Source organism: Ursus arctos, unplaced genomic scaffold (assembly GCF_023065955.2).
Source record: "Ursus arctos isolate Adak ecotype North America unplaced genomic scaffold, UrsArc2.0 scaffold_26, whole genome shotgun sequence".
Lineage (NCBI taxonomy): Eukaryota > Metazoa > Chordata > Mammalia > Carnivora > Ursidae > Ursus > Ursus arctos.
This window is the reverse complement of record NW_026622941.1, coordinates 15,626,473-15,643,898: the sequence shown is the minus strand read 5'-3', so window position 1 is coordinate 15,643,898 and position 17,426 is coordinate 15,626,473. Positions and strand designations below refer to the sequence as shown.

General features: G+C 37.5%; 1 protein-coding gene across 3 annotated transcripts in view; it reads left to right on the top strand.

The window, feature by feature from the left end:
• Positions 1-17,426, top strand: part of LMO3 (LIM domain only 3) — a 55,240-nt gene that overhangs the window by 882 nt on the left and 36,932 nt on the right. For 2 of the 3 annotated variants that reach the window (XM_057303250.1, XM_057303248.1), the window contains exons 1-2: positions 746-1,137; positions 6,310-6,523. In XM_057303250.1, coding sequence (XP_057159233.1) covers positions 6,318-6,523 — 206 coding nt within the window. In that variant the 5' untranslated portion in view covers positions 746-1,137; positions 6,310-6,317. Of the gene's footprint in view, positions 1-745; positions 1,138-6,309; positions 6,524-17,426 lie in introns of those variants that run through there. The other variant, XM_057303249.1, reaches the window with a different exon arrangement.

The window sequence follows — 17,426 nt, the reverse complement described above, 5'->3', positions numbered from 1 at the left end:
GTTTAGTATTGGTTAATGGGAAACAAGTTCACAGTTTGGTTCTTGGACCACTGGAGGAAGGGGGAGTATGCCATGCTCTGGACCCTGCTTGTGTGGCATAACTGCCCTGCTGAGCAGCGACTTTAGAGTTCATTAATGGAAGTCAGAGACCAGGCTTCCACCCCCCGCCCCCCAGATATTTCTTAAAGAGGAGGGTAGTGTGTTTTTCCAGTGTGTTCTAGTAGCAGTTTGATTCTCTTGCTTTATTTTAATTTCCATAATTGGTAGCTTCCGAAATGGCTTTGGAAGACAGTTTGCTTTAAATGTGGCCACCTATTCCAAAATGCCCCGGTTATTTTAGGAAACCGATCCTTTTCCTCCGGAGCTCTTTCGCAGGACTTCTTTTGGACGGGTCCAGGAGGTAGGGTCTTCTCCAGTCGACTCCTGCAGAGGTCACTTTTTGTGCGCGGGGTCGTCCCCAGCGTTTGTGAGTAGCATATGCGTGTGGCTGTGCTGACTGCACTCGCAGGCTTGTAAATTTTCACCCTGGGAAATTAGCAACAAAGCCCGATCTGTCTCGTGGCTGCTTTGCACTTTCCGAGGGCGGCTGTACTTGACTGAGCTGCAGAACAGGCACACGAGAGCGAGCGAGAGAGGGAGGGAGAGAAGGAAAGGAGAGAAGAGGGGAGGGGTGGGGGCGAGAGGTAAATAGTCTTAAATCGGAAGGGAGCTGCTTCTCTGTGGTCTTGACAAGCGCTGCCTGGGCTCCGCCGGCTCAGTAATAACTGAGTGACCTTTTCTTTGGCTGTATTATGTCTGGCTGGGAAGGGATTGCATTTTGCAGCTGAGAGCCGGGGCTTCCTTCAGCTCGGCTCCTCGCGTGCTGCTGGGGTAAGTTGTCTTGAGCCAGGACGGAGAGAGACAGCCTCGGACTGCAGTTGCCTAAAAGGAGGACACCTGTGGCTCAGATGCGGTCAACACCATCACTTGGCGGATCCTTAAGGACCTCATTATTTTAAACTTAAAAAATAGAGATTTCCCTCCCCCTCTTTTTTTCTTTCAAACAATGCTTCTTTTTGACCTTTCCCAAGGAGAAGCACTACAAAGCAGCCACTGTGCTTTCTGAACGGCCTCCCCCTGTATCGCTTAATTGAGAAGGTAAGTGCAGCAACTGTGTACACACGCGTCGGCTTATTTGTGGTGTGTGTGTCTGCGGGTGCGCGCGTGCGTGTGCGGATGTGGGTATTTTTTTCTTCCCCAGCCTCTCCTAATGAGGCATAAACTGGAGCTGCAGCCCAGCTCCGCACTGCAACTTTCACTCGGGCTGCAGCTCTGCTGAGACGGTTTTGTTTAAATCATGTGAGGCTTCATTATTTTTATGATGAGACATGAAATAGATGCAGGCGGAAGATGTTGATGGAAGGAGGGAGAGCGGCTGCGGCGCGGAATGTCTCAAGTACGACTCGAGTGGGTAATAGTCAAAGTTCAGGATGAGCCGCAGCGTTTCCACACCCCTGACTCCCGGGAAGAGAGGGGCAGGGAGAGTTTGGAATTAGGAGAGAGGTTCGCTCTGGCCTGGCCCATTGGAAGGGAATTCAGCGCTTAGGTGGGTTCCGGACCCACTCTGTGCACTTGCTGGAATTCACAGCCCCCTCCCCCAAGAGTTGAAATTGCAATCTTTTGGTCTTTGTCGACACTTCTGCCTCTCCCCACTTTTCCATAATAAGAAAATGTTGTTCCTGCGAGATGGAAAAGTGACTATTTGGGGGGGGGGGGAAGAAGTGGCCACAAGAGACAGGTTCCGTGGAACAAGGTGCCTATGTCCTACGACGTTGAGATTCAAACTGATGCAGCACAATTTTACGGGGGCTACCCAGATTGCTGTTATGAAATACAAGTCAGATTTATGATCTTTTTCATATTGAACATGATATGCTATGCTAACGCTGCATGTGACAGTTTAATCAAATCCATTTGTTACCACGAAGCTAAAAGGGGCCGCTGGGATTTTAGGATTACGGGCAGAGTTAGGGAAGCATGTGGCTTTGTCATTCGCCATCATTTTGCACACTGCCACACTGCGAGGGGCTCTGTGTGTGCGCTCTGTCTCGTCTGGCCGCCCTCGTCCCTTCCCCCACCCCCTGCCGCCACTCCGACCCGCTCCCAAAGTGGCTTCACAATAGTCGGTCCTCGGCAGTGTAGGCTGCGCACCAGGTCCACACTTGAGCTAAATCCAGGAGACCCCCTTCCACTTCTACCTTGGGCTTGGTGCTCAATGCGAAGCTGCTACAACTCAGGCACGCCTAAGTCAACTCATGCAGAAAAAGGAGAAAAGTTTTGGTAAGGTTACAATCTATCATAGATGCACTTTGCCGGCGCTCGGCACTCTTGGCTGCTCAAAAGCTTTCCTGCTCTTCTGCTGCTTTTGTGTCTTTTTAAAAAGATCCGAAATATTATTGTTCTAACTGCTTTGAAAGACTGCTGCTTAAACCAATTAATCTTGCTAGGTGCAACAAATACTGCTACATTCTTTGCAAATCATCCCTGTGTGGCTGCAAAGACACAACCACAAAAGGCTAGAGCATAAACTCCGCAAGGGATTCTTTGTTAGACTGTATGTATGTTTCTTATTTTTTTTTTATTATTATTAGTAGTAGTTTTTTTTTTTTTTTTTTTTTTTTGCATGTGAGCTGCATCAAAATTGAACTCAGTCTTGCAAATCTCTTGTTGGCCTTTGCCAAGCACTAGCACTTTGCTGCCATGGTAACTGTAATTAAACTGATAAGAGTGGAAAAATGTCAGTATCTCTGAGCCTTGCAGCTGCATTGGAGAAAAAGGGAATCAAATTGGTTCCCAGCTCCATTGCTCAAAAAGGGGAGGGGGTGGTGGAAGGCTGGGGAGGGGGTTGGGAGTTGAAGGGGCAGAACAGAGTTAGGCAGCTCCAGCGCCTGAGATCTGGGGACATCTATTTGCATTGTTGTCCCTTAGGGGGCTGCAGCCTATAGGGATGCTTTGGGCCAGTGAACAGAGAGAAACAAGCTTTTAGGCCCAATACAGTTCTCCAGTCGGGTCTGGGGGTTGGGGAGAGGATGAAGATGGGCAGGAGGAGAAAAAATCTTTTGTTTGGTACCTCTTGGCAATCGAATGGCCACGTTGGCCAAATTCTTTTAATCTGTGTCACTGCTCCCAGCTGCAGAACCTGCATTCCCATTTTAGCATCTTCCTGAGGCACCTCATCTCTGCCAACCCCCTTTATGTATTCCCTCTTCCTGTTCCTTCTCCCAAATTGTTCTCTGTGAATCTTCCGACAGGGACAAAATGTTTTCCATTCACTATGTGTAGTTAGTCCAAAAATATAAAAGACTGTGTCTAAGTGCTGCAAATCTTTGATTATGATTATTTTTTTTAAGCCCCTGTGTGTTGTGGAGTTGTGGTTACTTTGTTGTGTTAACTACTGAAGCTGAGACTGCGCGGATGAATGGCACAGAACAAGGGAACATAATGGAGGCAATCAACCGTTAGGCCGCCTCACAATGCAATCCAGGCAATTAAAAGCTCACCAGAGTTTAAATGAAATGGTTCTACTTATTTCTGCACACCACACTGCACAGGCTATTATTTATGTCTTTTTTTTAATTATGATTTCCCTTAAACTGTCAAATAACTCAGAATGGCAGGGTCTCAGAGGCAATAAGAATTTCCCTCAGAACAATTTACATGCCAATCTAAAACTAGTTATGAGTCCTGATGTGCTATGAGCAACTTGTGAAATGTTTCTCAGCTCCGAACACATAACTCTACCCAGTCGGGCTCTTCAGGGTGGTGAGGGGGGCTGCTGATGCTTTGTGCCTTTTAGGTATGTGGCAATGTGGCGACTACTAAATAGTTCTTTTTTGACTGTTAACTTGCATCCTATTGAAAAGATTTCCTCTCCAAGAGAAATGTGATGCTGTTCTCGAAAAGAAGGTACCAGGATGGAGTGCAAAATATCAAACTCCTTCAAGCCCAAGGCCAAACAGAAAGTAAGAGTTTCAAATATTAATTGGCCTCTGAGTGCTAAATTAAAATGTCAACACAACAAAAACATTTTGTGAAGACAAGCAGGGTAGTGTTACTTGTGCCAAATGTTGGTATTCCCTGTCTTGGTTGCAAAGTGTTTTGAATAAAGATAGCTGACCTTCTACGCTTGATGGTAGTAACTCAACTAAGGGCAATAGAGCTGAGCTACAACTGAAAAGGATTTTAAAATTTCTTTCAGCTTTGTGATGTGAAAAACTAATAGCCTTATAAATTGGCTAATTAGAATAGCCACTCATGTCTCTTGATGTCTTCAATAGCGAAATACAGAGTGTCATTTCGCAAATCAAAATTTCTCCCTCCCCCCAGGTGTGTGGTGAAGAGGCACTTGGATATGTTCTGTACTGTAATTAATGGGATTTATTCCTTGTGGAACCTTGCTCGGAGACGGTAACTAGTTCTGATCAAAGAAACTTCATTTGTTAGAAGTTCTAGAGAGTGAGATTTAGCAGAGCTATCAAGGGTTATGATTAATCTACACTAGACCCTCAGCTCCTTCAAAGAAAAGGAACAGAAAGCAGGCTATAGGAATACCACCTGCTCTTCGGTACAAATCCAGCTGCTAGTCTGCAGCTCCGACTACCACGGCTATGCATAGCATGTAGAAAGAACAGCCACCCTGCTTTCTTCCCCGCCATTCCCTCTTCCATTGCTCTGCCAGAGAAGTTCTTTTCTAATGGAAGTTCAGCATCATAACGATATTACGTGCAATCCATGTATTATTTGCAGCGAGAAAAGTTATTCAGCTCTGAGGGTACAGTGCCTGGGTGTCTCTTACCAGTGTGATTAAAAAAGAAAAAAAGATTGTGAAGCTAATGGACGTGAAGCCTTCATCAGAAGGCACCAGAAGAAACTAAAGGAGGTTTAGCTATTTGGAGTAGGGAAATACTCTAAAATCATAGCTTGGCATTTCTTTTCTTGGAACTGTTTCAAGTGCATCCGCGTTTGGTGTTTTGTATAGTTTAAAACTTTCTGCGTAGGAGAGGATGCATCCTCCAGGAGTGGGATCTCTGGACTGTAAGAAGACCACCAAATCTAGTACTTCACTGTCATTCAGTTTTGAGCGAGTCCTTAAACTCTCTTAGGCCTCCGCCTCACAATTTGTAAAATGAGGGAGTTGGGAATCGAATGTCTACAGTATTTCATAGTGCTTAGAATGGCTTATTTGATAAACACGAAGTTCTGAATAGTTGATCCAGCTTTTATTTCTATTTTTTTTAAGCTGGATGTTTGACACTTGGGACAGAAGAAGAAACTCAAAGGGGAATAGCCTTTCATTGAAAAAATTTCAGTCAAGTTGTAAAACCTACAGAACCCAGCTAGACTCCTTATTTAGGATGGAGATATAGCTCTGAAAGATACAAACATCCTATGTCTAGTGCACTATAGATATATGCATATAATATATTTATGTACATATGTTTATGTAAATTATATATATTTAGATTTTACCTTCTGTTGTTTTTTCTTTCCCTTATAAAATAAATAAGTACATGTTTATGGTAATAAATTAATCCTGTACTTTAGTTTTATATCAAAGCATGCAGTATACAGTGAAGTAAGCTGCCATTAATAGAGCACTGGCTGATGTTTTTGTGAGTATAGATTCATTTTTAAAATTTTAACATAAGGAATAATTTGAAATATCAAGAGCACAGAAGGAAGTATTTGGATGCAAATAAGCAATATAGTATTGGTGAGCTTTTTGGAGGACTGCACTGTGTGTTTAACTATAAACATCTCCACTGCTAAGTCAGGTTAGTGTAATCCCAGAAGGGTGCACTCTCTTCCACCACCAAGCACATAGCAAGCAAATTTCTACCCAGTAAAGAAAAACTCATTCTTGACTCTTATAGCCTGTACTAGTTTGTTAAGTAGCTTTCTTTAACGTTGTTAGCCATTCACTCACATTTTCTTCCCAAAGGAACCACCCTATGTAGAGAACGGGGGACTCTACAAAATTATTTAAGGTTGCTTAACTTGGTGTGTATAATGCCAACTTACCATATACACCAAGAATGTGTTATTTTCACCACTTTGTATGTGTGACTTTCTAAATGATTTATGTAAAGTCTAAGGACTTTATAAGGTCTGAGCCTTTTGTTTCTACAATTGAGTGTGGTTTTGGTATGCCCCTACAGAGGAGAGTCTAACACTCCTTGAGACACGCAGGATTAAATATGAAGCTCGTTTAAGGTCTTTTGGCATCTTCTTGTAGTCCCAGCTCTCTTTCTTGTTTTTGTCTTCCTTTAGGTATACAAATGCTCTCAGTCCAGCCAGACACCAAGCCGAAAGGTTGTGCTGGCTGCAACCGAAAGATCAAGGACCGGTATCTTCTAAAGGCACTGGACAAATACTGGCATGAAGACTGCCTGAAGTGTGCCTGCTGTGACTGTCGCTTGGGAGAGGTGGGCTCCACCCTGTACACTAAAGCTAATCTTATCCTTTGTCGCAGAGACTATCTGAGGTAGGAATTATCCTTGCACACCAGTGATGACTGGATTCCTTTTAAAATACTTTTGTAAGTGTATTTTTTTTTTTTTTTGGGTTTCATTTCCTTACTACTAGCTTATATTCCTGAAAGACGTTGACCTGTCAGCCTTCAAAATGTTGCCAGTTGCCTCGTATGCAAATTCTTGCTCAAGGAATGGCCAGGAAAGCCTCGTATCTCAAGTGTTTCCATTTGGCCTGCCTAGATGCTCATAGTTAGAAATAGGTGATCCCACTGCCCAGAAGGAAACCTCCAGTTCACGGCAAGGATGTATTTGGTAGAAATCAGCATGTAAGTGTTGTCTTACACCAAACTGACAGAGTAGGCTGAGCTTGACCCAGGAGTTATTCAGCTATCTTCTGTTTCTGATTTGTCAAAGAAAAGCAGTTTGAGATTAGTTGGTGTTTGTTAGCATGTTTATTATATGGTTTTGAAAACTTTCCCCAAGTATGAATACATCCCCCCACCCTCAGTGGCATTCCAAGTGGTCATCACAAAGATATCACTGAGCAGTAACGGCCTCAGACTTGCCAGTAGTGTTATGGAAATTAACACAGTAAAGATCTCCATCCTTACGGGGAGATGATAGCCACTCTCTAAACTTGGAAACATCTGAACAGTTTGAGGACAATTCATATGTTCTTGCTTAAGAAACCATGAAGCCCACTAAACCTGTTTCCCAGCATTTAGCACTCAACACATGAACTTCTATTTAAGAAAAATTATTTTGCTTTTCAGGGAACTTTGTGACTTGATTCAACTGCAAATTACATATATTAATAAAGTAGGACCTATCAAATTAGAGAAATGATATATGGCATCATTTGGGTTTTCATATTTGATACAATTAATCATTTTTCTAGCCTGACATTAAGCGATTTATTTTGAATTTTTTTTTCCTTTATGACACAAAATTTATCAATCAACTGTAGCTCCTTAACCGTCTTGGTCATTTGGAGAAGTCTTTTCTAGGGAATTTGGTTCTTCCCTGTATGTAATTCAGTTATTTCTTGGTCTGATTTAATCTTTATCTAAAAATATATATCATTTGAGTAGAGGTAGTTTAAAAGGGTGAATCCAGAACAGTTTATCAGATTCTACTCTTCCCCCTCCTAGGACTGCCTCACCTGACAGCCTCCTGGCTAACTATGACCACTTGTTACTAGTCCTCTGTGTTCCAGGGGCACAAAATACTTGCAAGGTGCCAACAATGGGAAGTGACTGTATAGCCAGGATTTCCCTTATTGTGGTGGCACAACTAATCAGAATTAACTTATTCCGTGAATTCTCTTAGAACTTCAGTCTTTGAACTTTTTCTTTGAAATAAAAAATTTTCCTCTGCTCATTGTGAAATAGGGCCTCATTTCCACATAAAGCGTTTGCATTTGCTTTCAGTGATTTAACAATGCTTCCTAGTTTGCTTTATCTTCACTAACCAATAGTCATGGCTTTTTGACTCTTTTTTTGACTTTTATATTTGTTTACAACTGCAGTGTGTCAAGGGGATTTATGTAACAACAATTCCGAAACAAGGAGCTTGTATAGTCTGGGCGAGATTAAGGTGTTCTAATAAGCAATAAAGATAAAAAGTAAGATTTAAAGAAAGTATGTTGAAATAGCTGGATTTTAAAAATTTATACTTTGCCAATGAACTCCCTGTATCGTGAGTTAAACTGTTTTGCAGTTGTGAATATAGTAGCAAGCTCAGAAAGAAACCTGAGACTTGTTTTGTGTTCGTCTTCTTAATGGTAATAAAAATATGATGTTAAACTGCCATTTGATAATCTCCAGTAAGTGTTTTGTTGAAAGGGAGTTATCAAAATAGTTTCCGTATCAGAAATGCTTATCTTTCTCTAAGATAGATATTTTTTTCATGACATAACTTAATTTCCGATAGGCTCAAACTTTTATCGTTCATTAACTTGTTAAAAAAAAAAATCATACTCTTTCAAATCAAAACCCTCGTCCTGATTGCCAATATATTCATTTCTCAGAGTATAATTTCCTCTTAAATTGGTCATTACCACATTAAAGGCCAGTTGTTATGTTAACAGCCTAAGGATTGTTAACATTTCAAACTAAGTTGTTAACAGCAAGCTTATTCCTTATTTAAACTGAAGGTTTGTTGTATATAATGTGACTTCTTTGGCAGGGAGTAATTCATCAATACTTAAAAATTGTAGAGGTGAAATGGGGGATTGGAATGTGTTTACAACACTGTGTTGTATGTTATAGATTATGCTGCAGATGTGGTATGTAGTTTAATGTAAGAAGTGTGTATCTCAGTGAAACTGTCGATGTTCAGCAGCATGTCTCTTATTGGAAATTTAATAGTCTAATTCTGTATGTCAGATAGACAAATACAATTAGGCAAACTTTATAAATTAATTTCTTTGAATGGTATAGTCATTCAAAAATGTTTTTTGGATGCCTGCTGTGTGAGAGCATAATTTTAGATAATAAGACGAAATTAAGAAAAATAAAGGTGTATGTAAAATTGTTACTATCTAATTGTTTATTAATTACCCAAATCTGTAATATGATCAGTGAGCAAGTAATATTCTGTGTCTGTCTTCGGGAGCTTTGAAAATAATTTTTCTCGTTTCCCTTAGTTCCTTTTTGTATTTTGCGCAGTTGAGGCTTAACCATTTAAATCCTATTCACGAGTGGTTTTATTTTGTTTTTGGTGTTTGGATAGTGTGTGATTTCTTTAAGGCACCAAACAAGCCATAAATAACTTACAGATTTGTATTTCTCTGTCTAAATCGGTAGGCATCAGTAAGTAAGAATATGGAAAATGACAAAGAAAAAAACTAGTTTTATCTGTACTGGTAAAGTATTGATTGTAGGTATTATCTTGGCCCACATAATTTTTTCATATCTAGAGAAGAGTGAAATACTTTTGCCAAGTATTTTGTATTTAACTTCCTAATTAACTTCTTCTTCCAAAAAAAGGAGACAAAAAACACTTCTTATGCTGAACAATGAGTCTTGAAGTTATAACATTTTATTTTGCATTACTTTGAGTAGTGGTAGTGATGACATGTTTTTTCAAGTTCTTTGAATAATGAATACAAGAATTTAAATCATAAGATATTTTCTTAGAGTTATAGAAACTATTATTATGATAAATATGATTTCTCTCAGATTTTTTTCCTTCCTTGTGACACAATTAGCTATATTTAAGAAAAAGAAAGAGGATTATACCCTTTGTGTACTGAGTTCCAGATCTTAACAATTCATTTTCCATAACGGAGCTGGTATAATATCTTTAATTTTTCTGTAAAATATACAATGCACATATCCGATGAGAGAGAATTTGCCAGTTTGTAAGATTGTTCTCTGCCTTCGGAAATTCATTAGGTAAAGACACAGAGGGATTGACTTTTAAAACTTCCTCTGTTAACATGCTTTCTTGCCTTAAACTATGAAGCCAATCTGCCCATCAATATTTATACACCAAGACCTAGAAAATGTGTATGTTAAAAAATGTATCCAACACATTTGTAGCTTTTTTATTTTTAAAGTTGAACTTATGACAAATTAGACAAGGGAGGCATCTTTGTACGTTGAACTAGAGCTTACAAATAATAGAATGCCCAAAGTAGATTAATAATTATTGTATAAATACAGCAGTCTGAGTCATGATGTTCATGGGACTCTAGGCACTGCTAATCTATCTATCATCCTTGTTTCAGTTTGGAAAATATGAAAAAGTAGTAATGTGTAATCGGAATCATAGAATTAAAATTTTGTGGCAAGTGTTAAGAAGTCAGAAGCAGGGGAAAATAACAAACTACTTTACTTTTCAACTTGGAGGCAGTAAAGAATATCAGAATTGACCACTCAAGAGTTTGGGCGATTTTTGCTTATTTTTTTTGTTAAGCCTAAAACTTCTTGTGTATTTTAAGCATCAAGTTGCCGAAGGCTAGATCTTGTATCTCTGAATGGGGTCTCAGCAAAGAATGTATTCAAAGCCGTTTGCTGTGATATATAGCATAGAAGCTGCTTATATAGCTCTTCCTATATGAGAAACTGAAAATGCCTTATATAACATTGAATGTAATTTGCTATTTTTATATCTGAGAATGATTTGTTTAAAATGAAGCTGCTGGGAGAGAATGATGCTTCGTGTGCCACCATAGTGGTCAATTAAGAGAAAGGATTTGAAACTGTTATGCTGACTACAAATTTTACATGCTTTAATATAATAATATAATAACTTTCAAATAGAAAATGAAAATTAAATGCTACATAGAGTATTAATCTGGCTATAACTCTATTTCACACTAATCAAATCTGGTGCCTCTAAATTTTTATATAAGGTTAAATTTATATCAGTACATAATTACAACCTTAAAAGTAAGCACGAATATGTTGTTTGTATTATTTTATCTGACAACTCACTGCGTAGGCACTTTTTTTGTGTTGAATAGAGTGTTTATTCTTTTTTTTCCTTCATTGTCCTCTTTTTAACATTAGGCAGTTGAAAATAACTTCCCCAGAAATCGCTGCATTATTATTATCTGAAAAATCACCTTTTATTGTTGTGAATTCTGAAAATTGAAGCTTTTTACAATCAATTAAACTCCTCCCAAACGAACTTCTTTTCTACAAGCTTCATTTGAGTTTTCTTAACACTTCATTATAATCATAATTTTTATCATATTTAAATGTGTAACTAATCTTAGTATTATGAAATATTTTAGCATATGAGTGTATTAGACTCCACGATCTCTTAAAAAATATTGTTCTATTCCTCATAAGTGATCTTACCTTATTTAAAGCTTTATAAGAAGTTGTAATTTTAAGTCTACATTTTGTTTTATCATAGGAAAGCATTATTGAATTTTATTTCAAACATACTACTCAAGGACCAGTACAAATCAGGAGCGATCGTTTTGTTTCGTACAATACTTTGAGAGAGTGCCCCTCATTCTAGGAAAAATTGTTGCACTTCCTAAGCGACAACTCTTCTGCAGCAGTCTCTGTTCAAAGTATTTTATCTACATATAGAATGTCTCATTTATAAATTTATCGACGATATCTTTCTGTCCTTACTCTGTAATGCATCCATTTTCAGTGAACGAGTGTTTTGTTTTGGCTTGTTTTATAGACAAGATATTTTCACCGAAAATACCTCCCTCAAGAATATTGAAAATGCGAAAATACTTCACACTGTTTCTATATTTTTACTGTTTTTAAAAATCTTTTTATAAAGCATGGAGTACTTCAGTCAGGATAGTTCTTACACGTGAGATGGATAAGTTAGACATACCTGACTTAGCAGAAAAATATTCTGTTTCTACAAGTATATTTAGGATTAAATGCATCTGGAAGAACTACATTTGAGAATTGCTAAAATTGCTTATTTGGCACTTTATAAATACATAGAACTCTGGGAAAGAATCTCTATTTTTGGTTGCTCTTAGAGTATATCAAAGTAAGCCAGCACTTCATTTATAAACTCACCATTAACTTCCATTAAGTGACTAATAATAAATTTTAATGCTGTGTTTTGACTGCATAAACATAATTTATTAAGGAATCTCATTCTGAAAATATGCTGAAAGTGGTAATTTTGTAAATGGTTTTGATGAATATATGCATTGTAGAAATGTATTATGTAGTTCAGGATTTTGCCTCACATAAAAATTATATAACCTAAAAGAAGAATTACACAACCTTAAGCAACCATTATATTTTCCTTCATTACCCTGGGAGGCACTGAAATCTTATTTTTGCATTTGGTTTGAAAACATTTTCCTGTTCCCGTGAATGTCTTCTATTACTCAAAATTATATACTGCAACCTCATCCTGTCTTCCAAAATAAATTAGCTAACATCTCTCACTTTAATCAGTATAAGAGTTGTAAATGCAGGAGGAGATCTTGAAAACCAGGAAAGTAAAAATGAGAACAACAATATTTTTTCTATTCAATTGCCCAGATATTTTTTAAACAACATTTGCATTAACCATATTTCTTCAAAAAGGCATTTTTCTTTCATTTTAATTTTTCGTTGGCTTATACAAGTGATTACTCCTGCAGATACGTTGAATTTCCCCTTGTTAAGCATTAAAGAGGTGTCCGTTTGTATGTTCACGCTGCACATACACATAGTAGACTCTGTATGACCTTAGAGTGGACATTAACTTTTGTCGTGATTGACTTTCGCCAGATCACCATCATTCGACAGGCTTTGAAACTTGTAAAATTAGATACTTGATGCCAGCTAATTTCTTAGGATTGTAACTAGAGCACTGACGTATTCTAATAGGGTGTTCACCATCCTAAGAGGAAAGACAAGTTTTAGAATACTATAGAATGCCCAAGTATATTCCCTTGTGATTTTTATCACCCAATTCTGGTTTTCTCAGCTCTGATGGAGTTTGATACTGTCTGTCCTGTACCTGTTTCTACCATCATAACACACTTGTTTTAATGATTAACCATATATTTCCCTTTTCAGGCTATTTGTAAGAAATTTGTTTTGAAGTGGAAGTTTACATTGTGAAGCAAGAAACGTGGCATTTAGATTTTTAGTTCTTACTTTAAAGCTTATTGAGGTTTTTTTGACCCTTTTTATTGATATTAATTGATAACTTTCCTCTAAAGGAGTTAGGACCTAAGCACACCCTTTTATTATATGCATCAAACGTATTTACTGTATTCACAAACTACCCACATCAGTCACCTGTGCAGTCACCTGTGCCTTTTGCCTTCTCCTTCTGTTTCCATAACTACTTGATAGAGCATCTCCGCCTCAATAATATTTTTTGTAGTTATGTAAAGATTCCAAATCTTTTGCTAATTTGTTTTTCCTTCAGAGTGCCAGTTTTTTATGATGCAAAAATCTCTAGCTGTGGACTTTACTAGTTTAAAACAAAATCACACTTGAGATAAATAATCATCTTGGAATAGTCAGATCTCTGATTTGAAGTTGGAAAATTAACATTAAGCTGCATGTATTAAGTTAGACTCTAACCAGCATGTGTTGTTATGATTCAATTTAATATTAAAAACTCTCCAACTGGGCTACAGGGAAAATAAAAGACTCTCAGGAATTCAAAGATTATTTGCAGAGGAGTACAACAAAGCCATATTTAAATAAAATTGTTATTACTAATGCAGTAAAACATCATCTACATTAAACCCATCCTACTAATAAAAACAGAAAATCAGTTTTAGTAAACATAAATATCAAATATGACAAGGACTAGTAAAGGGGAAGGAAACTTCATAAAATGTGCTAATGCGAACACTGAATAGTAAACTAAATACCACTGAGAGAAAATAAATTCCCATCTCATTTATGTTGTAGGATCCCAACAGGCAACTCCAAGAGGAAAAAGAACATTTTGGACTTGCTAGTTTATTCTCATGTTCTAAAACTTTTAGAACAATGCTATGTTTTTATTGTAAAATTCTAACAGAGGGGCATACTATTTTTGAAATTATTTTGTTCTCTTGTTGTTACAACATTTCAAAATCTCTTATGTGATGTCCTTAATAGATGGCTCGCATTTCCCCCAAAATAGCAGGTGCAGGGCTGTTACATTTCAGAATACCTATGGCATGAAACATGATGCTTCTTTTGTGTTTATCAACTGCTCAATAAAAATATATTCTGGCCAATAGCTATATATTAGACCGAGTGAGATGAGTGATTAATACCTGTTACTTTGCTTAGATGAATGGGGGAGGGAGTAAGAGAGGTAAATGGAAAAAGCCGTCATAACTTCTAACACTAAATATGAGTATTAGTTTCAGTGGGCAGGTTTATTTGTATTTTCCAGGTGAGAAGTTCAACTCTACTATGAACATAATTTTAAAGCCTGTAAGTATTGCATGTGAATTTCCACTGAGAGATCATTTGTGCTTTGGGAGATACAAAGAAATTATAAGTTATACAATTGCCTTAAAACTTACAAACTAGTATTTTCTGTGGCCATTTATTAGAAAAAAAATTTGGAAAGTTCCTGAGCTACAAGAATCCCCTCTTTCCACAGCACGTCCTTATTGAGTGGGTAGTAGTGGAGTTTATATTTGTGATTACACGCTTTGCTATCTCTCTAACATTTAAAAAATGAAACCATTTAGTTACTTAACGAATATTTGAGTACCAATACCTCATTCCTATAAATAATGAATGTGGAATATTATATTTCTAATTGATTTTATATAATATATAAACATAAAGTTATTAATATTTTACTATGTAAAGAATAAGGTAGACAGAAGGAGAAATTTGGGAAGAACTTAAGGGCAAATGATTTTTCAAATTTTCTACAACTGACGTCGTCACTATTTTTTGTTCAATAACTAAGTAAAATATGTAAAGAGGTTAAGCCTAGTTATGTCCCAGGGAAGCAATATAGAGAATGAGAAGAGGTATACTCAGAAGAGATTAGAAGAATTTTTGAGGAAGAGAGGTTATAAACACTATGTAAAAATTGGGCTCTTTAAAAATCTTTTTGTGAGCTAGTAGTCCTATTACAGAAGCTGGGCTTTGAGCTTCATAGTTGTATTTTGGATGCCAGGTATGACGGAGTTAGCTCTGTAACTTTCATGCAATTTGCATTGTTCTCTTCTCTTATCACAGATATCAGTACAATCAACAGAGGCAAAATTGACACGTCATTGGTCCCCATTTTCTCATTCAACATTGTTCTTGTTGAGGTGGTAACTTAAGAAATGAAAAGGTGAAGGAGCCAGCCACGGGGTTGTAGATGAAAGACATTCTGGACACAGGAAAGAGCCCATACAAAGTCCTTGCAATGGGAGCTTTTCTGATGTGTTTGAGGAACATCAAGGATGTTAGTATGGTTGAAATGAGTGAAAGCAGAAGAGACAAGGATTAAAAGCAACCATTAGGTGGTCCCATGGTATTCCCTGTTGCTGTTACAACCAAGATGCCCTCTACTTTTCTAAATGTTCCATAAGGAAGTGATAATACTTCTGTGTGGGAATTGCTGTGAAGCTTATTGAGATAAGCTATTCCAGACAGCATTCCCTTTGGGATTACAGAACTCATCAGGACAATGTATACATGGTAGTATTTCAAGGTGAAATACAGAGGAATGTCCATGTTGATAAGCTAAGGCTGCCAACACAGCATGCATGAGTATAACACCATGGCCAAAGATGCTGTTAAGCTCTGTCCTGATCACAACGTAATTGATAGTTTTTGAATACTTGGGTAATAAAAATTGCAAAGATGTGGATTTTTCAAAGGCTCTCTGAAGGGTGATTACTTTCATTATTTTTAAAAGTCAACCCAAGCCTTATTAAATTATTTTCTAGTATAAAATATTTAAAATAACATATTTAATTATCGTAAATGTTTCCAAATCCACCATCGAGAGGAAATGCATCAAAGTCCTATTGTTATTTAAAACAATTTATTTAATCGTATTTTTGATGAGATGGAGCAACTGTTACATAAACGTTCTGTTTATCCTCCTATTTCCCATTCCTAACCTAACCCCAGTTCACTAAATTTAGTTTCACATCAAGAAGTGCTAAGGATTATTCTTGAAAACTAAAAGATGAATATGCATTTCTGTTTGTGAGAGTGGGATTTGTATGTACAAACTGTCTTTACTTTTAAAAATGAAAAAAAAAACTTTAAAATTTAAATACAAATCAAAGTACTTGAGCCTGTATTTATATTTATAAAACGGGCTGGGATGGATCATGAGTATTGCCTGAGAAGCTGTACTAATGTGCCTCGAAATCTTACACAGAGGCAGAGCATGAATGGGTGAGCATTGAAAATATACTTCAACACAAAGAAATCCAAAACCTGTTTTTCAGAAAGCTACAAGAAGGTGGTGGCCAAATGGCTTTACAAATCTTGATTTTTACTGTCATCTTGTACATCCTGAGTGCTTCTTTTTGTTACAATTTCAGCAGCCCTCCTATTTTTTTGATAGATGGGACATCTGTAGGCCCTGCCATCTTGTCCTGGTTGAGTTAAAGACCTGTATTCCTAATCATTTTGTGATTCTCACCTACCAGAGCACATCAATTTGAGCTTGATTTTAAGGAAAAGTTGCTTGATCTTGACCTGACAGTTTGCTTGTTATTTAAATAATGTTGGTAGTAGTAATTATTGAACTACCAATTGTCTTTGCCAATAGAGACCACTCGCTTATTTGGCTAAAGGTGTTATATGACTTGTGTTCTTGATCAATGGTAGATTTCTGCAGTGGCTTCAGAAAAAGCTATACATTATCAGGAGATTTTAAGTTGGAAAAAAATATTTTTGATTTTCCTTTGAGGATTTATCTGCTGGGTAGTAAACAGAGCCTTTCATTTTTAACCACAACTCGGTTTTTTACAGTCACAAGTTTTTTATCCTACATTCATTCTAACACAGCCAGTGTATTTTAAATCATTTTACGCTGTATTTCTTCTTGTTCTACCACACTGGGTGTTGCCCTCTCCCCTACCAACTATCATTAATGGCAAGTTAGTCATCTATTGCTGTTATGGTGCATTCATCTGCTGGTTCTTACTTTCTGTCTCGCTTTATGAAAGGATAAAAGTCACGCCAGTTCTTCTTAATGTCCTCAGCATCTTCCAAAGTAGGTGTGGTTAGATCTAATCCTTCGATTTTAGACATGTCAAGTAGCATAATGGTGCTGAGTCCAGATTTGAAATCTGCCCTGTCCTGCTACATTCAGCTGTATATTCTTAGGCGAGTTACTCAACCTCTCCAAGCCTCAGTTTACCCATCTGTGAATAGGAGCAATAGACCCATTCCTAGAATTGTCAGTGAGTGTCAAGAGAACACCATAGGGAAAGATTTGAACACCTTGATGGACCCTCCAATGTGAGTTTCTGTTCTTATGAAGAAAGAATAGCACTGAGTT